Source organism: Mytilus edulis, chromosome 1 (assembly GCF_963676685.1).
Source record: "Mytilus edulis chromosome 1, xbMytEdul2.2, whole genome shotgun sequence".
NCBI classification, from domain to species: Eukaryota; Metazoa; Mollusca; class Bivalvia; order Mytilida; family Mytilidae; genus Mytilus; species Mytilus edulis.
In genome coordinates this window covers 43,196,315-43,219,578 of record NC_092344.1, presented here as the reverse complement: position 1 = coordinate 43,219,578, position 23,264 = coordinate 43,196,315, and the positions used below count along the sequence as shown (strand labels likewise).

General features: G+C 32.5%; 1 protein-coding gene across 1 annotated transcript in view; it reads left to right on the top strand.

Moving 5' to 3' along the window:
• LOC139482985 (TPR and ankyrin repeat-containing protein 1-like) overlaps window positions 1–22,622 on the top strand; it is a 67,200-nt gene extending 44,578 nt beyond the window's left edge. Inside the window, exons 20-31 of the mRNA XM_071267018.1 lie at window positions 867–1,423; window positions 2,677–2,736; window positions 3,749–4,619; window positions 5,171–6,360; window positions 6,753–7,163; window positions 7,855–7,951; window positions 9,216–9,413; window positions 11,426–11,736; window positions 13,548–13,700; window positions 14,990–15,212; window positions 15,824–18,960; window positions 20,130–22,622. Of these exons, the coding sequence (XP_071123119.1) occupies window positions 867–1,423; window positions 2,677–2,736; window positions 3,749–4,619; window positions 5,171–6,360; window positions 6,753–7,163; window positions 7,855–7,951; window positions 9,216–9,413; window positions 11,426–11,736; window positions 13,548–13,700; window positions 14,990–15,212; window positions 15,824–18,960; window positions 20,130–20,261 (7,340 nt within the window). The 3' untranslated portion in view covers window positions 20,262–22,622. The remainder of the gene's footprint in view (window positions 1–866; window positions 1,424–2,676; window positions 2,737–3,748; window positions 4,620–5,170; window positions 6,361–6,752; window positions 7,164–7,854; window positions 7,952–9,215; window positions 9,414–11,425; window positions 11,737–13,547; window positions 13,701–14,989; window positions 15,213–15,823; window positions 18,961–20,129) is intronic.
• Window positions 22,623–23,264: the final 642 nt, after the last annotated feature.

The following is a 23,264-nucleotide window of genomic DNA, read 5'->3' as shown; positions in this document are numbered from 1 at the left end:
TGCAAAAGTTTAGAAAAATCTGCAACATATAGATATAGTCCAAGTAACAATTTATAAAAGTTAATCATTATAGGACAAGGTATGGACTTCAACATGGAGCATTGGCTCACACTAAACAGCAAACAATTAATTGGCCCCAAAATTACTAGTGTCAAACCATTCAAACGTCAAAACCAACCGTCTAATCTATATAAAAACGAGAAACGAGAAACACGAATGAACTACATAAACAGACGACAACTACTGTACATCAGATTCCTGACATAGGACAGGTGCAAACATTTGCAGCGGGATTAAACGTTTTAATGGTAGCACATTTACCTTTCTTGACCTTTATTATAAACAATTATATACAGCAGAAGATCACTACTATAAACATGCCATGATCAGTTAATTGAAGATGTTGTAAGATTGCCAATGATACAACTTTCCACAAGAGACAAAATGAAACAGAAATTAAAAATTATAGGTCACTTTACGGCCTTCAACAAGGAGGAAAGCCTATATCGCATAGTCAGCTATAAAAAGTCCCGAAAGGACAAATGTAAAACAAATCAAACGAAAAAATTATCGGCCTTATTTATGTACAAAAAATGAACGAAAAACAAATATGTGACATATCACCCAACGACAACCACTGAATTACAGGCTCCTGACTTTGGACAGGCACAAACATACAGACTGTAGTGGGGTCAAACATGTTAGCGGGAATCTAATCCCACCCTACCTTCGACAGTGGTGTAACAGTACAACATAAGAACGAACTATAAAAATCAACTGAAAAAGGCCTAGTTCATCAGATGGATACAAATAGAAATACTACACAGCGATTAATGTTTTAATTAAGTAATTTTTTAATATTACAGGAAACTTCTCTGGTTTAAAAAAATGTTTTGAATTGTATGCTAAAAATCCCGATAAATATTGGCGATTGGATCCTAAGCAGAAAGACAGAAACGGAGAAACACTTTTTCATTTACTTGTCAAAGAACCATATAACCATACATTAAAGCAATTGGCCGAAATATTAACACAGAAACATGTACCATGTAAAGTACATAACAAGGACGGGAAATTACCCCTCGATTATCTTAAAGCGAGCGATCCTCGTTACAAAATTCTCCATAAAGCAGTGGAATACGACACAATGCAATTAAAAACTGTTGAAAAACAGAAAAAGTCGAACGATGAGCGTTCAATCAACAAACCAATTGTAGAGATAAGAAAAGACTCGGTAGTGAACATGGAATGTAAGAAAGACGATCTGAAGCAAAAAGATAAAACTATTGACAGCAAACCTATAAAACAACAAAAAATAACAACTGAATCATATCTTTCACAAATTAAGAAGCTGATAAATTCAATAAGTCCTAAAGGATTGGTATTGGAACCCTCAAGTGGGGATCCGTGCAAAGAAATAAATGTAAGTTGAGTTTTGTGTGTTCTCATAACATAGTTGATTAAGTACGATCTTTGACCAAAAGCTGTACGAACTATTTGACATTTGTGCCATTTAAAGTATAATAAATGTTTAACAGACAGTCGCTATGGTATGCCAATAGGTAATAATTATGTATTTCTATTGAATGACTTCTTTTTATCCATATGAATTGGAAATCATACACAACCATATCAAGTACTAAAATGTTCTTTAGTTTCAATTTTACATATATTGATAATGTCCTTTCACTCAGTAACCCGAGTACGTGCATGCTTGTATTGCATCTACCAAAGTGACCTCGATATTTGATATTACCATAACTAAAAGGTCTGCGTCATATCTTGAATCTTTTCCCAGTATAGACACAAATAGACAATCGACTTCAAAATAGAATATATGACAAATGGGATGATCTTAACTTTACAATATTTTACTTCCAATTTCACAGCTGTAATAAATAATTTGCTTTAATGTATGGTATTTAGATATCACAATTGATACACTACGTTCGATAAATGCTCCTTATACAAAAACTGCCCAAACAGATCTCCTAGTAGAAATTATTTTCATCAACTTTCATTATACGATCCAACGCACATACCACAAACAAGGAAAGTATGTAAGGACTCATCATTATGGCACTAAAGTTTAAAAAAAAAAGTGAAAATACTTCATCCTGTCCAAATTACCCGGAATAAATCACCAGCCCAGTAGTTAGCGCTTCTGCGTTGACAGGATTTATCAATGATATGGTCATTAACATATTTAGCTCTAAGTACAGTTAATGAAAAAATGAAATTTTTTATGACGTCATAAATCTGTTGTAAAATGCAAAGATGTCTGTTCCTCTTGTTTTAGGGCATACAAGGCGCATAAAAACCTCCAAAAATATACACATCATTGTTATATATAACTGATCCTTAAAATAACAAATACTTTGTATGTGTGCGCTCACGAATTATGCACCATGTCTGTTTTTTTTCTGCCCATCCGGTTTATTTCTTTCTCCAAAAACAAAGTATCAGTGCTTGAAAACACGTTGAATGTGTATGAGTAACCGTTAATAAAGTTAGGTTTTTTAAATTCTTTTCTGAAAAAAAAAAACCCATTCATTCTGTCTATAACCTTCTTTTGTCGATTTATTTTTCTTATTAATGAACCGAATTGTATTGAAATGTAAAGTTTTTATATTATTATTATATAATGTGAATGCAGCTTAAACATTACTCTTTTAGCTTGAAAGCATACCTGTAGGTATTGAAGATGAATCCGAAATTGACCAGATGGAGTTAGATGTAAGTTAAATTCTCTTATTTTTATCTATTTCTTGCACAGGTAAATTCTGGTATCACATTGCATGGAGTATGATACGAAATGGTGATGCGAAACTCGGCGTAAATTTGACTTACTTATCATGTATCACAAGACGACAACATTTCATTTGGCTATTTGTAAGGTCATTAATAACTGCCAATGGTAACGAATATGTACATTTTGTCCATGGCAAGGGACATATGTGATTTTTTCAATAATATTATAAAAAAAACATTTACACATTTCACCTCACAATAATTTCTTTTTGTCAATTTTTTTTATATTCTAAAGCCGTATTACAAGTCTTGAAATATGTCTGATGTTAAAATTTGACACAGGAAAAGGATATATGACGTCATACAGGAATGTGCAAAAGACAAGATCATCTTTTTTGCGAGAATTTTAATTCACACATGTGTTGAACATAGGAGAAATAGGTTTCACCACTTGTGAAAATTTGATATGGCTTGATATCAACTCTTGTTAACGTATTTAAATAGTAATAATAAACTCGTCACAAACTCGTTAATTATTATATTGAAATTAAATAACTGGAGTTGATAAAGAGCGATATCCCTATCTTACTCGTTACGAAACTAATAAAAATATATGTGAAAAACTAGATAATAGAAAGTGTCGAAGAGCCACTGGCACACATACAGATATATAAGCAACAAAAGAAAAAAGTAATGGAACACTTGTGCAACTGGAAAATACAATTACAATTTAACATCTTTAATTATCTGAAAATATATCGAGAATAAAAACTATAAGAATAAACTAAACATAAAAATAAAATATAAATATTTCCGATTTTTATGTTAAATTTGTATGATGTGGTAGTCAGAGGATTGATTAATTAATACTTGCTTCAGCCTATATTTCATTTGTTTACCTGATTGTTAAAGTTTTGATATTAACAAACTTATTCCTTATATATATATGCTTCGATAATTTTTGAGATACGAAATAACAATAAAATATTTTTTCAAGATATGGCATGGGAGCTTAGAGGAGAAACAATGGGAAGTCGAATGTACTTCTGGAGTTTTAAAAAGTCTACAAAGTAATCGAATTAAGACAATGTATAAGGAAAGAATAGTAAAGATTATCAACGACCTGGCTTCTGGGATAAACTCAAAAAGTTTCTTTAAACCGTTAGTGACGGGTTCTGATAGAATAAAACTTTTTGAATCAAAAATATCATCTGCAAGTAGACTTATATGGGAAGTAGGTAAACAGTTTTCACCTCGACTTACAATGCGATGTGAACAACACGTGAATGTGTACACAGATATTATCAGAATCTGGGAAGTTGTAATGGAACACAAAAACATCCATCAAGCCGTGGAAAGAATTGTTAGTTCAATTGAGAAATCTCATGAGAAAGGAGCATCTTGTCTCATTCAAAAAAAACTTTGCGGCATGAAGGAAGGAAATATTGATTTCAGCACACAACAGAACAACCAAAACGATAATCGCAAGTTGAAAACGCCAAACATTTATGTCGAATCAGATCAAGGTAAGGAGAACTTGCTTGAAGACATATCTTTTTTCCCACCTGCCAGTTCGAAAGAAAAGGAGTACAGTACCATCAAGTTTTATACATTTTCTTCCAATGTTGCATTAAACATTTTGCACCAGATGAAAGGAGAGTTCCCTTTTCGAGTCACAGATGTTGAATACCAGATAACGAACCTGCCATTCGACGCACCAATAGTTTTGATTGGTCGTAGTGGAACGGGAAAAACAACATGTTGTGTTTATCGCCTTTGGTACAGGTTCCAAGAGTATTGGTGTACAAAGATCATGGACGAGGCGACACCGGAAGATTTACAAAGCGAAAATACAGACCATTGTAAAGGTATTTGTACAATGAAATATATACTATCATTTACTTTGTATTCTATAGATTGATTATTTTTTTATACAACTGATTTCCAATGCTCAGCATCGAAGATTTTTTTTAAACATGCCGAAGGACGATGGTACCTCCGAGCATCCCAATAAAAACCGACCGCCACGAAATATCCAATATTAGAAGCTTAACATTAAAAGATGAATTGTACGTTAGAATACATATAAATCTTTTCATTTTTTTTAATTTTAATATTCTAACACTTTAATGCTTCTTATACTCTGCTCTTTCTGAAAATTGCTTTTAATAGTCTGGTGTTTATATTCTTTCTCTTCAATCGGGGTTTTAAAGTTAGATATGCAAATCTCTCGCTTTCCTAGTCAGTAAAACATAAGATCAAATTTAAATTGGACAATGAATATCAAACTAGACAAACACATCAATGTACTCTTTTGACATAAAACAATTCCCAAAAAAAGGTATTGCAATATACACAATAAGTTGTTTTATTATTTACAATATCAATTTGAGGTATTATATTGGTCTTTTATTTCCAGAGAAAAAGGAAGATTTAACAGAAACTTCTGTTTCTAATAAACAGGAATCAATGAATTACCACGTTGAAGATGAAAGCTTACATGCAGAAATTCTTAAAAAGAATGGACAGGCCAGTCGAGCTTGTTTTGACAAAAGTTCTTTTGCTAGCGAAGAAGACAAAAGCAGTCAATGCAAAACTGAAAATCAAGATGTGAAAGATTCTATGATATGTGACGAAAATGATGGTGAATTACGCCAAATATTCATAACAAAAAATGGTGTGCTTTGCAGGGAAGTCCAGAAAATGTTTAAAAGTTTTATTGATGGCGATGAAATGACGTCACGACTGTTCAAAACGAAAGATGACGATTTACCTAATCGTTTCCAGGACATAAAAAAATTTCAATACCCAGTGTTTATTACCGCTAAACATTTTTGGTTAATGCTTGATGCTACCTTAGGACCTCCATACTATTTTGAAAGACATATTGACGGGAGTCCAAAGTCTGAAATAGAAGGATGGACAGACATTGATAATATGCAAACAATTCTAGATGACGAATTTGATTACGAGTACAGTGATGACAGTGAAAGTGACCAAGAGGAAGAAGACGTAGATCAAAATATAACTCTCGTTGAAAACAAAAAAACTCGTATGAAGAAAGTTGATCCGAGACGAGAAGTGACTTACGAGGTGTTTGAAGATGTTATTTGGCCTCGCATTATCGGAAAGTTTAAAAAGCATAAAGGGAAATATCATCCGTCATTAGTTTGGACCGAAATAATGTCTATTATCAAAGGGTCTTATGAAGCAATATATGGCGGAAGATATTTGGATAAGAATAGCTATTTTGAAATAGGAAAGAAGCAAGCCCCAGCTTTCGTCGATGAAAGAGAAATACTTTACAATTTTTTTCTGGAGTATGAACATATTCGACAAAACAGACATATGTTCGATCAAACAGATCTAGTTCAAAATTTGTATCAAAGATTTCGCAAGCAGAAAAATCCAAAATGGAAAGTGAATGAAATATATGTCGATGAAGCTCAGGATTTCGCCCAGGCTGAACTTTTTCTACTTATCAAACTTTGTGAAAGTCCGCATGGAATGTTTGTGACTGGTGATACAGCTCAAAGTATCATGAAAGGAATAGCTTTCCGATTTAAGGATCTAGTCAGTCTTTTCCATTACGCTAGTAAGGACTCATCTGTAAGTTTAAATTCAAATTATAAAAAAAAACCTGTTTGTAATTGTTGTATATGTGTAGCCCTTAAACTCTGGTCCCCTTGCCTAAAATAGAATACATCGATTTTATCAACCTTGAAAAAAAATAAACTTATGAAATGAAATTAATTTTTTTAATTTTTTTACTTCGTTTAAAAAAAAAAGTCAAAGTTTTGATGAAACATGGATCTACGATGAGGATTTAAAAGTAATTTTGGAACGTCGATAGAATATAGAAATGTCTTTTTGGAGAAGCATAAAGATTGTTTTATCCAAACTTTTACCATTGATGACATTGAGACCATATAATTTGTTTAATAGCATATGTAATATGTGTCTAAATTACTATGTTTTAATCTGAGCTTGATCATTTGTAGGTTAAAACTGTCGGGGTTTCTGTTCAACCAGATCGTATATACGAGCTTCCACACAACTATAGGTCACATTCAGGAATTACAGCTTTGGCTACAAGCGTACTTGATATTCTAAAAGACTTGTTTCCTGATTCCTTCGACAGTCTTCCAAGTGATCAATGTCTATTTGAAGGACCAAAACCAGTTCTCCTCGAGACTGTTTCCTCTAATTGGCTGAGTCTTATCTTGTGTGAAAACGTGAGAGAAACCTCGAAAATTGAATTTGGTGCACATCAAGCGATTTTAGTGGTTAATGACAAAGCACGTGACAATATTCCAGATGAAATGAAAAGTGGACTTATTCTTACATTATACGAGGCAAAAGGATTGGAATTTGATGATGTTTTGCTTTACAATATATTTACCGATTCAGAGGTAATGATTGTCGTTTAAAGTAATCAATCATTGAATAGTGTTAGTCATCTGAATTTCTGATGATCAGTTTGCTTAACAAAGTGGGGAAGAGAAAACACATGTGCTAGTCTGTTCTTTTACAAAATGAGCAAACAAAGGCCACAGTAGTATACCGCTGTTCGAAACTCATAAATCGATTGTAAAAAAAACAAATCCGGATTACAAACTAAAACTGAGGGAAACACCTCAAATATAAGAGGAAAACTACGACGACAACATACATTTATTCATGTATATTTTCAACCATGCGTAAACGTAAATCAACATGATAAGCTGTGATAATGAAAAACTCATTCACCAGAAACTAAAAGACACAAATGTAAACAACGATAATGCACTGTACTTTCTTCAATAATGAGCAAAACCGATGGTGTATACACTGTATAGTCAGCTATAAAAAACTCCGATAAAATTAGAAGTATTCAGTTATTCATTTTTGCGCCTGTCCTAAGTCAAGAGCCTCAGGCCATTGTTAGTCTTTTATGAATTTTAATTTTAGTTTCTTGTGTATAATTTAGAGTTCAGTATGCCGTCCATTATCACTGAACTAGTATATATTGTTCTATATATTATAAATAAGTTAAATAAATTGGCTGTACAAACTTTGATGTTTATTTTGAACAACCGTTAACAAAGTAACATGTATTTTCAGGCTACAAAAGAATGGAGAGTTGTTTTATCGTTTCTCGAAAAGCTTGTAAAGAAAGACTCAAAGAATGAATCAAAAATACCTTTGCAAATGTCAGCAGGTAAAAACAAAACACTAAAAAAAGCATACATTAAACATGAAGATAATTTTATACATGTAAACACAATAAATCTTTTTTTTTACTTTTTTACGAAATAGTAAGAGAAAAAAATTGGAATCTGTTTCTTTTATAGTTTTAGTGTGGTATATACATTTGATTGTATGTCAAGCTTGCTGCTTGCTCCATTGTTTCACTTTTAATGTTTTCATATATTTCTTTTTAATGAATAACCTACATGATAAACACACGTTCATCCGTCTCCACTAACGATCAAGTTAAAAGGTAACATTAAAGTGGATTCAAATGAGTTAAATTTCAACTTACAAGCCATTAAATACATTCGCGAAGTTTTTTTATGCCCCATGTATAGGCATTATGACTTCTGGTCTGTGGTCGTTCGTCCGTCTGTTCGTTCGTTTGTTTGTCCGGCTGTTTCATGTTAAAGATTTTAGTTACAGTTTTTGGTCGAGGTCGTTTTTGATGAAGTTAAAGTCCAATCAACTCGAAACTTAGTACATATGTTCCCTATGATATGACCTTTCTAATTGTAATACAAAATTAGTTTTTTAACCCCAATTTTACGGTCCACTGAACATAGAAAATGATAGTGCGGATGGGGCATCCGTATGCTATAAACAACACAAATATGTATATATAAATATATACCTTAGAAATGATGGACATAAAACAAAACCCATATATTTGTTTTGGTCAAACTCGTAGCTTTAAATTGAAAGGTTCAGTAACAAAGACATGATTTCTTTCAGTAATATATATATATATTGCTGAGATCGTTTGTTTTCCCGTTTGAGTGGTTTTAAAAATGTCATTTTTATGACCCTTCATAGCTTGCTGTTCGGTTTAGGTTTCGTGTTGAAGACCGTACTCAAACCTATCATAGTTTAGTTTAACAAATTGTGACTTGGATGAGAGAGTTGTTTCATTGGCATTCATACCACATCTTCTTATATTTATATTACGGATTACAATTGTGCCCAATTTTATGATTGGACAACAATTCTACCCCAATAGGAACCTCAACAATGTCGTCGTAACATCTTTAACTGTGTGACGTAGTCTAAAGTATACAAAACATTAAAAGAGTGGAAAATAATGACGTGCATCCGTTAATAATACATTTGTAGTTCAAAACAACGCAATTTGCATTCCAAATACCTATTAAAAGGAATGTTTTAAAGTGTTATTAAATAAAGTTGTTTGTAATTTACTTTTGATGTTTCTTAATCTTTTCTAAACTTTTCAGATTTACGACCTTTGCCGTTCAATCCGAAACAACACAAAGTATTAAATTCTGAATTAAAACAGCTGTACACAGCAATTACAAGAGCCAGGCAAAACGTTTGGATATTTGACGGAGATAAAGAACAGAGGAAGCCAATATTTGAATACTTTCAGGCTTTACATCTCGTTGAACTTGTTGCAGAAGATAAGGAAGTGAAATGTAAAATCAGTATATTGCATATTTCAGAGAAAAAAAATCATTGGGGGGGGGGGGGGTTCACACATGCTTAGTATTTTTGAGTATGGATGACTAGTACGGTGACAAGTAGGATATTGATAGTGATATTTTGTTTATGTTCCATGATATAAGATAGTGTTGCAAATTCAACATGACATGAATGATTAGGTTAAGAGTATTGCAATTATAAAGTCAGTGTGTTGCTGAATCAGATGCTTGTTTTACAATCTCCTTAGACATATATTTAATTTCTATTTAATAACGTTTGAATGGAAACCAACCTATTCTAAAACTATAACTTTAGTTCCAATATGCCATGATAACATCAGTAGTACCCATTTGTCTGCACGAGTTGCACATTTCCACAAATAGTCTATTTAGTGTTGTCCGAAGCCACAGTATTGGAAAATCCAAAACTTAGAATAAATTTAAAAGATTATCAAATTAAAAGTAAAAAAAGTATAGCCAAAGCCGGGCAGGTCAATGAGCTTTGCATAAGGAAGATTTATTTTTTAATTCAAAATTCAATTTGTACAGCAAATTTTAATAACACAATATTTCCATGCCAATACCAAATGTATTGAAGTAGTCGCAGCAATAAAGTAGATACGCAGCAAAATTGTCGTATGTCACCTTATATTGGTTTTTAGATCACATGGCCCAAAGGGCCAAGTGAGCTTTTCTCATCACTTGGCGTCCGTCGTCCGTCGTCGTCGTTAACTTTTACAAAAATCTTCTCCTCTGAAACTACTGGGCCAAATTTAACCAAACTTGGCCACAATCATCATTGGGGTATCTAGTTTAAAAATGTGTCAGGTGACCCGGCCAACCAACAAAGATGGCCGCCATGGCTACAAATAGAACATAGGGGTAAAATGTGAATTTTTTGGCCTATATCTCTGAAACCAAGGCATTTAGAGCAAATTGACGTGGGGTAAAATTGTTTATCAGGTTAAGATCTATCTGCCCTGAAATTTTCAGATGAATCGAACAACCCGTTGTTGGGTTGCTGCCCCTAAATTGGTAATTTTAAGGAAATTTTGCTGTTTTTGGTTATTTTCTTGAATATTATTATAGATAGAGATAAACTATTAACAGCAATAATGTTTAGCAAAGTAAGATCTACAAGAAGTCAACATGACCAAAATGGTCAGTTGACCCCTGAACAAGTTATTGGCCTTTATAGTCAATTTTTGTAAACTTTTGTTATCTTTTACAAAAATCTTCTCTTCTGAAACTAATTAGACAAATTTAACCAAACTTGTCCACAATCATCATTAGGGTATATAGTTTTAAGAATGTGTCCGATGACCCCACCTGCGAACCAAGATGGCAGACATGGCTAAAAATAGTACACAGGGTAAAATGCAGGTTTTGGCTAAAATCTCAGAAATCAAAGCATTTAGAGCAAATCTGACATTAATAAATTTGTTCGTTAGGTCACGGTATATCTGCCCTGAAATTTTCATACCAATCAAGCAATCCGTTGATGGGTTGCTGCTGCAGAATTGGTAATTTTAAGAATATTTTGCAGCTTTTGGTTATTATCTTGATTATATTATTATAGATAGAGATAAACTGTAAACAGCAATAACGTACTGCAAAGTCAGACCTACAAATAAGACAACATGATTAAAATGATCGATTGACTCCTTAAGGAGTTATTGACCTTTATAGTCGATTTTTAACAATTTTCATAAATTTTGTAAATTTTGTAAATTTTGTAAATTTTTACAAATAATTCTTACTGCTGGGATAGATTCATAGGTTCATTATAGATAGAGATAATTGTAAGCAGCAATAATGTTCAGTAAAGTAAGATCTACAAACACGTCATGAATCCATCTGTGTCCTTCGTTTATGCTATGCACATAGACCAAGGTGAGCGACACAGGCTCTTTAGAGCTTCTAGTTTTTAATTTTAAAGTGCTTAGGTGTTTCTCAGAAATCTGTGTTAGTTTCTGCTTTATTAATTCACTGTTATATGTTTTCAGCTTTTACAAGAAAGTCTACACCAAGAGAATGGGTTGATAAAGGAGAGGAATTTATGAAATTGAAGATGTATACTCAGGCGGTAAAATGCTTTAATACTGCAGGCGATTCAAGAATGGAAGACATAGCACATGCCTATCAACATTACAAAATTGCTAGCACTCTACCCCAAAATAGTCCACAATGGAAAGAGGAACTTCTTCAGGCAACTTTGAATTTTTTAGAGGCAAAAAAAACCAAGGAGGCTGCAAAATGTCTAGAAACAGCTAAACAATTTGATCTAGCTGCTGAACTATATGAGAAAAGAGAACAGGTTAGTATAAAAGATAACTCTTTGATATCGTTATTTATGTTATATTTTCAATAACTGAATCTGTCAATATGTACAAAGTCGTACACAGACATTTTTCCAGTATGTAAGGTACTGTATTTTATGAATGATGGCCAAATATATATTCAGGCGATAATAAATTTAGAATTGACATAAAAATACCCACAACCATATGTATTTCTAAAATACAAGGGCATTTATCTAGTTTTTTATTATAAAAATGTTTTAAGACTTATTCCCAAAAAATTTATGAATTTCGAATTTGACCAGATTGTGCTTTCATACATTACACAATGCCATGTTTTGTGTTTGATAGTAGCAATTACATCTTTATCTTTATTCTTTTTCTTGAAATCAGTGATTTAGATTATTGAATTATGAAACTCAAGTTGATTTTTTTTCTTTAGATTCTGACAACTACTACCCATATAAAAGAGGATATCGGTAATGTTACATATAGCCATCACGAAATGGCAAATATCGTCAAATTAACCGCAGCTTACATTTTTAGCTCACTTGGCCCAAATAAACCATGGATACCAAATTAAATATTGTATTTACGCCAGACGCGCGTTTCGTCTACAAAAGATTCATCAGTGACGCTCGAATCCAAAAAGGTTAAAAAGGCCAAATAAAGTACGAAGTTGAACAGCATTGATGATCAAAATGTCTAAACGTTTTGCCAAATACAGCTAAGGTTATCTATCCCTGATAGAAAAGACTAAGTCTTTCAAAAATTCAAAACTGTTCATTTAGAAATAGGACCATATCTATGATAATTCATGTCAGAACAGAAGTGCTGACTACTGAGCTAGTGATACTCTCGGGGAATTAAAACTCCACCAACAGTGTCATCGATCCGTTGTAAATAAACTCGTCTACAAAGGACTCTAAGACACATAGGATCAATTGAGCTTTTTTCATCACTTGGCACATCCATTGTTGTGTGTCTGTTTCTTAGCCATGCCGTTGTCAGTTTATTTTTTACTTATGAGATTGAACACCCCTTTGGTATCTTTTGTCTCTCTTTCAGATGCATAGTGAACTCTACATTTTTTTCGGTTTTTAAATACTTATGTTGCTGTCTCATTTTAATTTACTAATATGTCACAATTATGTCATTTTTCATATCGCAATTATATTTTATATCCAATCTTGAGTAGAGATTTATTGCGTATCCATCTCTTCGCATGTGCGTGTGTTCAAACACACATTTTCTTCACAATTTTATGAGATCCTGTTTTACGCAATGTATTTGTAAATAGCTTGACAGTATTGAAGTGTCACGTGTTATCACTTTTCAGATACCTACTTCTGTTTTACCGATATCGATTTACTGTAACTGATTTTGCCGATACCGATTTAACGTTAGCGATTTGTCTTTATAGTTACGATACAAATATAACACACATGGGACCGCTGTTCAATTCTTCTGAAGAGGGTTACTAATCATGGGTATTGACATACTTCTAAACGGTTCAACTATGTAATACAAAAGTTTTTTTCAGCAAATAATTTGAGTGAATTCCAGCCTGCTAAGCTAGTTCGAAATACACTTAATTTCTATATGCCTTTCATAACTTTTACTGCATTAAATGATTGTGTGGCAAGATAATCTTTTTTCGACCGCACTTTTTTTCAAAGTTGTAAACTCAAAAACAGCAGAAAACACAAATAGAAATAAACATGAGAAAGTCGTTTATATAATGATATGATTTATTTTTGTTCAATATATAATAGTGTCACTAGGTCATGTTTTTCATGTATTTAAGATTCTTCTTTTATTTCAAAAGTTCGAAAAAGCCGCTGAAATGTATAGAAAAACAAAGAAACCCCAAGAAAGTTGTAAATATTACGAACGTGCTGGACGTTACGAAAAATCCATTGATGTACATCTTGAAAACAAACAGTTTGAAGAAGCTATTCATTCACTACACAGATATCAGGTGAGAAGTACAATTTAGATACTGGACTGTCTTAAATTATATTAAGTGCTTGAATACAAAATCACTATGTACTTTCTTGAGCTAATAATAAAAACGAATGAAATGTTTAAAAAAAGACCGCAGATGAATATAAACTTTTATTTTCGACCGTCAAAACGCCAATTGACGACCACATCCCTTCTATAGAAATGACATATTAACAATTTTTAGCTCACCTGGCCCGAAGGGAGCTATTCTCATCCCTTTGGGTCCGTCGTCCGTCGTCGTCGTTAACTTCTTATATTTTGAACTTCTTTAAGAGAACCACTAAATGGAATGGAACCAAACATGGCATGAATGTTCCTTATGAGGTCTGACCAAGTTTTGTTACTTTGTAGCCGATCCATCATCTAAAATGGCCACCAGCGGGGAAATTAGTTTAACTTAGGGCCCCATGGAAAATACATACAAATGTCTTCTTTTAGAGAACCAATGAATGGAATGAAACCAAACATAGCATGAATGATCCTTATGAGTTGTTGACCTAGTGTTGTTACTTTGTTGCCGATCCATCAACCAAGATGGCCGTTAATGGAGGACTTAGTTTAACATAGGACCCTAAGGGAAATACAAAAAAATGTCTTCTTTTAGAGAACCACTGAATGGAATGAATCCAAACATAGCATGAATGTTTCTAATGCGATTCTGACCAAGTGTTGTTAGTTTGAAGACGATCCGTTATCCAAGATGGCCACCAGCGGGGGACTTACTTTAACATAGGACCCTTTAGGAAATAAATATAAATGTCTTCTCGTGGAGAACCACTAAATGGAATGCAATATTCAACCAAATTTGGCCTCAATCATTATTTAAGTATCTGTTATGATTTTACCTTTTTTATATGATTTCAAAAGTAGAGTCAGGTGATTGATACAGGCTCTGGAGAGCCTCTAGTTTATTACTAAAATTACCCCAAAACAATCGTTATCATAAAAATAGATATTGGTTTTATATTAATACATGTTGATATTGTTTTTGATGCGTATACTACAAAAATCTACATCCGTATTAAGCGTTATTATTCGATTTCATGCACTAAGTTCACTGTCAATATTTGACCTACCTTTTTCATTTGTAAATTTTTCAAATGACTAGAATCAAGATACATAAAGAATGTCTTGTTTTTTTTCTCTGAGCATTTTAACGAGGTAAAAAGTGTATATGACTCTTTTAAATTCAAGATTTTTTAAAATATGTACACCTGTCTATTTATATGCACACTTCTTCTAACGTCTTATTGGATGTTTCAGGAGAACACTAACCCAGAAAAAACAAAAGTACGGGATAATCAAACTGAAGATCAAATAAATAGGAATGCTGCTGAGTATTATCATACACAGGGAAATCGCGACGCAATGAAAAAAGCTTTGAATAGAATTCGTGATATTTCTTGCAGAGTGATGTTTCTGGAAAAAAAATTCGATGGTGAAAATGATTATATTAAGCTTGCAGCATCTATTTTATTGGAAAATGGTAAATGATCATCAGGTTCTGCTTTCTAAACCAGTTTTATTAAATAGTACAATATTGTATTCCAATTGTTAAAAATTATAATAACCAGTATCTATAAGGAGATTTGAAAAGTTACATACGAAATAACTGTTTGTTTAAATAACACACTAGTTCACTAAATTACAGAACGAATATCAGAGGTTAATGAACTACTACTTGTTTTCTTTTATGTCCTTGTGTGAACTACTACTACAGAAAGCCAACTCATTGTTTATCTGACAATAATTGTAATTCATTTATAATTAATTACAATGAACCAAACTTCAATAATAACACCAATGACTAACTTATCATATTTTATTGAACACGTGTAACGATAATCAATTGCATCAAAAACAGATTGTGGTACTATTATAAAGTTAATCTTGAAAAAAAGAACCATTGACACAAAGTGATATACATGAGTTTTTCAATTTTCAATGTGTTGTATTGTATTCAAAACGTGTGAAAGAAAAATATTAACAATAACTTGATTAAGACCCAATCATCTAGATCATTGACCAGGAGTTTAATTTTTAGCTGTGATATATATGTAGATTTTTCATATTTGATTATATTTATTTTACTCCTAGGACAGACAAGAAAAGCGGCCAGTCTATACGTTGACTACGGTTATGCACAAGAAGCACTTCCGCTGTGTCGAAAAGACAAAGAAACATATATGATAGGTATATGTTTATATTTAGATTCTCTCACACAAATCATCATTAGACCTGATGGGAGTGCTTTATGTTCTTACAGTACGAATACAAAAGAGATGACTACACAGTTAGAAGAAGCAATTTTTAACTTCAATAAATGCCGAAACAAGTACAGGGACCGGAAATGCAATTACGGAGAAGTAACTGACGAGATCGGGAAATCAAACTTGCTTCTTGGAAGGCTAAATGGCCAGCAAAGATTTATTGGAACTGCGTTCAATTGCTTTGTGAAAAGAAAACCGCATTCAAATGAAGTAGGAAAATTAGAGTGTCTTAGTTGGATGGTCAATAATTCCAACCTGAAAATAGACGCAAACTTAACAAAAATTGTGACAGGAATGGAGAACTTGTTTAAAATCTTTCTCATTTTAGTCCCATTATCAAAACTATCAACAAGATTTACGGAGCAAAAAAAGGAACAGTTTTTGAGGGATAATGGTGTAAAAATTAAAATTGGCAAACATTTTTACAATCCTATCCACAAACCTCGTATACTTGAAGTTCTGGCAAAAGTTCGCGATCCAGTAACTTTCAAAACTGTTAAAACAGTTGTCGATGATGTACCTGCTATTTATAAACTGATTGTTGAAGACCTTTTAACAAAAACTAAATTATGGTTATATAAAATAAGAAAATCAATTGAGGAGGAACGACAAAAACTGAAAGCATTGTCTAAACCGACTATAAAATCGCAAAACATTAAAACTAAAGTTTCTTTCACTCATAGTGAATTTCTGCAGCTCATTCGTTTGGACATGCACAATGTTAAGCTGGAACAAATTTTAAACGAGTGTAATACAAAGCTAGGTCTAAACTGGGAGCAAAACCTTATTTTGAATCAGTCTGAACAAAGAAGTTTTCAGTTTTTCAAATGCAGAAGACTAATGGAAGATTTGATTCTTACTGTACCGCATATCAGTAATACAAAACCAGAATTGTTCGAAATCTTGATTAGTGTACGGTCCCAAATGGAAATTTACTTTGAATCGGAATTGGCATCTTCTAAAAAGATAGAAAAAAGTGTAGCTCGATTTTTCGAATTAATTTTCTTCAAAAAGGTATTTGGTCTGCAACAGAAGGTAAAAGACAGTCTGACAAAGCTTGAGAGTACAGTCTTAGATGAGAGGAAGAAAAATACTTTAACCCGACAGAAAGCTTATAGCTGTGGCTTCATCTCAAAAACAAATGTACAATATCCATTTGTATCGTCCGTTGTTCGCTCTTTTCAAGATAGTGTTGATAGTTTAAAGTTGTACCACAATCCATACAAAGCCTTGAAAAAGTTCAGCATTTTTATTTGGAGAATGAATAAACAACAAACAGAGGAAACAATGCCAGAATTGACTTTACTTTTAATTTGGGTTAGATATTTCACTTTAGTTGGTCTCAGTATGCAATCGAAATTTTGCGGAATCCAGAAGTCTGGAAAGAATTGTCATTTTGTTATTCCGTCGTCATATATAACAACTTCAAAATTCGTCGAGCGATGCATGTTTTATTCAAACGCATGGACAACTGATGCAATAATTTGCGCAAGCAAAGAAGCGTCAATTAGTGACGATATACCAGATTTTTTAGAAAAAAATATTGAGATATTGGCTGGAATTAGAGGAAATATTAATATCATAAGTATAATTTTTCGACGTCTTGATGAATATCTGCTTCTACAAGAGTCGTCCGAAAAATTTACGAGAGGTGATGAATCTTTGTCCTCAATTATTGATATGGCAGAAGATGTTATATTATTGAGTATGGTATACATCATAAATATGGGTGAAGGGGTGTCATACGAACTGGAACCATATCTCCTTAAGGAATTTGCGTTTTTAAGATGTGATGAAAAATATCCCAAAAACATTTTAGAAGCTATACATGGAATACAAACTTCCTCTGGCATTGCAGATGTCTGCATTTGTTTTAAAAATTTGTTAAAGCAAAAAGGGGATAGCTTGATAAAATGTGCATGGGATAATCAGAAGAAACATATTTCAAAAGAACAAATTGAGTCGGTATTTAATACAAGAGAGAGTTTTTTCCTGCCACAAACTATAAGAATTTTATCAGATCCCAATTCTGCTAAAGAAACAAATGAAGAGATCCAAATAATACAAGAAATCGAAATTGACGAGGACGAAATTAGAACCGTTCGTGAAGATCACATTACAGTTGAAAAGAAAAAAATAGAAAATTTCATTATGCCAACATTGAATAAAAAGGAAAACCTGCAATCCAAAGTATCTATTGGGAACGACGAATTTTTAGAAGATCCCTTGTTTGCTGTCGTGTTGGTAGATGAAGGAGGTTGTGATGTCTGTGGCTGTTCTTTTGAAGGTTTTGGTGACGACGAGGATGGAGAGGGTGCTGGAATAACCACAAATCATGACCGTGTTCATGAAAGTCCTTCATTATCAACAGTTTCAATGAACTTGAAATCTATAGCAAGGTCTTTATCTGCCACAAAGACGGAAAACTTACCAGTTTTAACATTAGCAAAAACTCAATCTAACATACCAAATGAACAAATTGGTTATGTTACATCAAGTGATTCCGCTCGATATTTGTCACAAAGATCGGTTTCGTTAGAATCAGAGGATAATCGAGATTTTGTAAGGTCGTTGTCATCGACCTCTGATGATCAATCACGATTGACAATGCAAGCATTCGAACAGCACATAGCATCCCATTCCCATAAGAAAAAGATGAAAGAGGTTCAGATATTTTATGAAGAGTATAAAAAGTATATTAAACCCGGTTTAGAAAAAGTTCGTCAATTTATAACAAAATACGAATTATCATCCGGCGATATAAGTGAAAGGTATGGAGTAGATGAAATCAGAATAAGCCAACTGCTATCACGTTTTGAGGATTGTAATACAGATTTAGCTGAAATGATAAAATCAAAACAATGGAAGACAACAAAAAATGTGGAGAAAAAGTTGCATCAACTTGTACAGCTTAAATCCAAATTGAGAGATAGCGTCAAAGAATTATCCAGTGTAAAGCTTAAGGTACGTTAGATAGTATTTTACATTGTATGCATTATCAGGAAATCTCCTTTATCCTTATCGGTGTTATATCTGATGGATTTGAGCACATACGTTTACTTAATATGTGATAACGTACTTTTTAGGCTTACACTGTCCCTTGCCTATTAAACTGAATTCATTTTTAGGAAATGATATTTTTTATTGTTTTGACTGAGCTATACATTTGAATATTATTTTATACCACTTAGCATTATATTTCAATATTACTCAAACATTATACCTTCCAAGTTTAAACTTAGTTCACGTATTCTAGAATTAAATACTTAGCACTTTGTGAATACTACTTATTTGCCATCAAAAGTCCGACAGTCCTCATCATAGTTTAACGCATTGTTTTTTAGATTATATATGTTCTTTAACTTAATTAGGCCTTATGATACCTCTTGACAATTCTCACGAGAAAATGAATGGCCTGATATTGTCCAAATCAAAAGAGACGAAAAATATTATGACAAACATCATTAACCACTGAATTGCAGGCTTCTGATTTTGAACAGGCACTTACATAATGTGGCGGGCTTAAATCTCACCGTCGATGAAAAGCATTCAACATGTGCAAAATAAAAATTGTCGTCAAACAAACAAAAATACGTATCTGACAGATTCGAAAAGACTTTGCAACTCATTATTGTCAAGCGAATGAGAAGTAAATAGTTATAGTAGTACTTACAAAAAGTGTGATGAATAAATATTTTTGAAATATGAACTGACAATTAGAGGAACGGACGGACAAGGTGATTGCAACCTAAAACTGACTTCTGAATTTGGAGCATCAATAGTCATATTGATGGTCCTCTTAAACACTTGTATTTGTCAGATTACTTTATCTTTCATCAAACACAACAGCTAAAATCGTTGAAATATATTTTTCACAGAATATTTCATCATTTGACTTTTAAAATTCGTCTCCGCTGAATCAACAAAGTCAATTGAGATCAGCTTTGACTAGGTTCGGGGTCAAATCATAGCAATATTTCCAATGTCTAAACTAGATCTGAAAAAGACTAAATGATCGTGTGACTAATACAGTTTCTTTTGACTTTCTAATTTATCTATCGCATTCCGGAATTTATATATCAGATTTTAATGTAATTCGTTTCTCATCTTCTCAATCTTTTTGAATGTTTCAGACCGATATTGCAGAACCACACAACGATTTAGATGAACTAGAATACAAACCACAGAACGAAAAGAAGAAACGCAGAAATAAAGGGAGAGGAAAGAATAATTGGCGCAAAATTGATATGAATGTTGTTGATTAGAACTCTACAAGGTCATATACAAATAGGACCGTTTGCATATTTTGTTCAAACTGTCAAATAAACTTTATTTAAAGAATAAATCATGCATACAGTTCCTGGCGACGCAACATTTTCAATATTGTAGATACTAGTTTATATCTTTACATTCCTATTACATAATTTTCAAGAAATATGATGCGAAATGAGACTTGTCGAAGGCCGTTTGGTTGCTTATTGTTACTTACATCCACTAGATTTGCACTTTGGTGGATGGTTGTATAATTGGCAATCATACCACGTCCCCATTATTTTTATATTTATATATGTTTAGTTATTAAGTACTGTTTTATGCCCCATTTATGGGCATCTTATTTTCTGGTCTGTACGTCCGTTCGTCCGTCCGCTCGTCCGTCCGTTAATAAGCTGTACATAGCTGAATACATCGAATATTCCAGAGGATAATTAGGTTTATACCTATTTCAAAATCCTGCATTTTGCTGCTTAATTATTTTAAAAGTTTTATTTTCCTTGACCTTCAATATTTGGTTTCTTTGACACTTGATCCTGATACAAAGAAGTTCAGCTTTTTAAAGGTCTCAGTTTTAATTACACATCATTTAGAAAATAGAAAAAAAGTCCTGAAAATACTTCAAGAGCTATATAAACCAACAAAAACAGAACCATATAAAGTGCTATATTGCCATGTGGTTTTCATCAAACGGATGTAATGATCAATGTTTTTTGAGGGGGTTAAATGAACATTAATTATCAGTTGTATAAGTATTTTAAATGTTTTAGGTAAATCATTGCTATCGAAAACTAGACTGCAAAAAGACAGTTACCCACTTAATCCTTTTTAAACTATGTGCACCACATGTTCACTTTAGATTTATGCGTCCGATATATATGACAGTTTTACCCAAATTGCAGTCAGTGAGTTATAGTAATTTCAGAATATACACATTCCCATATAAAATTAATCTTTTCCATTTGGTTGATTCTGTTAATTGGCACACGTGTTAAATTTATACTTCAAGATCCATTTCTTGATAACACGTGCAATTTTAAATATGTAGTTACCTTCTCGTTTGGTTGATCAAACTTTGAGACCAATTAATATTCATAAAATAAATTACAAACATACATTTTTATTTTGATAATTCAAATGTTGGGAATTTTAGATTTATAATAGCCATCATAAACTGATCAATAGATACACGTTATTAAAATTAATGCTCTTTCCATAAAAGGTAATGAAATTATTACAAATCAGGATCTACCTACAATTCCAGATCACATGAGATCACTTAAGTCTTTCATGGAACTCATGTTGCTCAAACTTTTGTTTTCTGACAGTGATGACATTATCTCGTCGACTCATGATAATGTGTAATTGGTATCTTCTACCTCCTTTTTTGTGTATTGTTATCCTAATTTCTAATTCGCCAATTCAGTTTTATCAAATACATTTTTAAACAATATGCACATGTAATGCGTATTCTATTATTTTTAGGGTAAAGAATAGTTGTTTCTGAGCATCAACAAATCACATACAAATTTCCGACGAAAATACGAATCTTGATTAAAAAAAGGTCACACGAACGAAGTCAAAGGAAAACTACTCTTTAATAGACACATTGAATGGTTTTACACGTCTAGTAATTTTGGTGCCCTTTATAGATTGTTGTTCGGTGTGAGCCAAGGTTCCAGGTTGAAGGCCGTACATTGACCTATAAAGGGATACTTTTATTTATTGTTATTTGGATGGAGATTTGTCTCATTGACACTCATACCACATCTTCCTATATCTACATATTCAAGAACATTTTTAGTTTCAAAATGGAATCTATAATCGTGGCCTTAATTTGTTCCATACTGCTGTAGATTAATGGCATCGTCACTTTTTTCAATGTTTCCTGCTCCCCTTTAAAATCATTCTTAGATCCAAGGTTTTCACCTTTAATGCCTTTTTTTGTGGTATAAAACAGATGTTTGACTACTGCCATATTATGTTATTCGGTCTGAACTTGTATAACACTAAATTAATATCTTTCATCAGCTTTCACTTAAGAATGTAAAAAAAATATGGCATTGTGTGCGTTTGATGAAAACCACATGGAAACAAAGCAAAATATGCATAATTACCTGGCGTTTACATCCTATGTACTTGGACTTTCCGAAGATATTAATTCCAAAACCACGTGTTGAGTGGTTTTTTTTTAATAGGTTTATATACACATTTGTAATGTTCTTCTATTGTGTTTGTTCATGTAACAATAGTCTTTTTATAATATTATAGTATTAATATGAAAAATAGTTATTATGATGACCACTGGCTTTGTAATTGTTATCTGTTGAAAGACCTAATAAATTTAGTCATTACTTTTTTACTTTGAGTTATGTTTAGAATTTCATTTAACAATTAACAAAACAAACTGATCAAAAAAGGTTTTTTTTATATGATATAGACTCTTGCTTGTCTATTTTTTAAGGTTCAGTTACTCATGTTCCTCCTATAGACTCCTAAATTTTATTGTAAAATAAAGGCGTGCGTGGTACGTTTTAGATTTGAATCAGGTACAGTAGTTGTATTAACGCTATAACATGTTTTCTCTTTTTTGTCCTACTTAAACTTAAGTTTCAGAAGTTATTTAATTATTTGTTGTCTTTGTTTTATTTAGAACTGCAGTACAACGTAATATATCAAACTACAGCATGAGCTCAATCGAAACTTTCCCCAAAAATAGTAAAATCACAAAAATACTGAACACCGAGAAAAAATCAAAAAGAAAAGTTCCTAATCAAACGGCAAAATCAAAATCTCAAAAACATCAAACGAATGGATAACAACTGTCATTTGTATAGTGAATGGTGGATTAGACCTGCTGTTTAAGATAGAAATTACCTCTATTGTTCGAATCAGAATCGAAATAATTGATGCAATGTTATTTTAGCCCTCAATATTGCTCGGGGAAAAATAATCACGAATATTATGCATACCCTTGTTAAAACTAAAATAAAGTA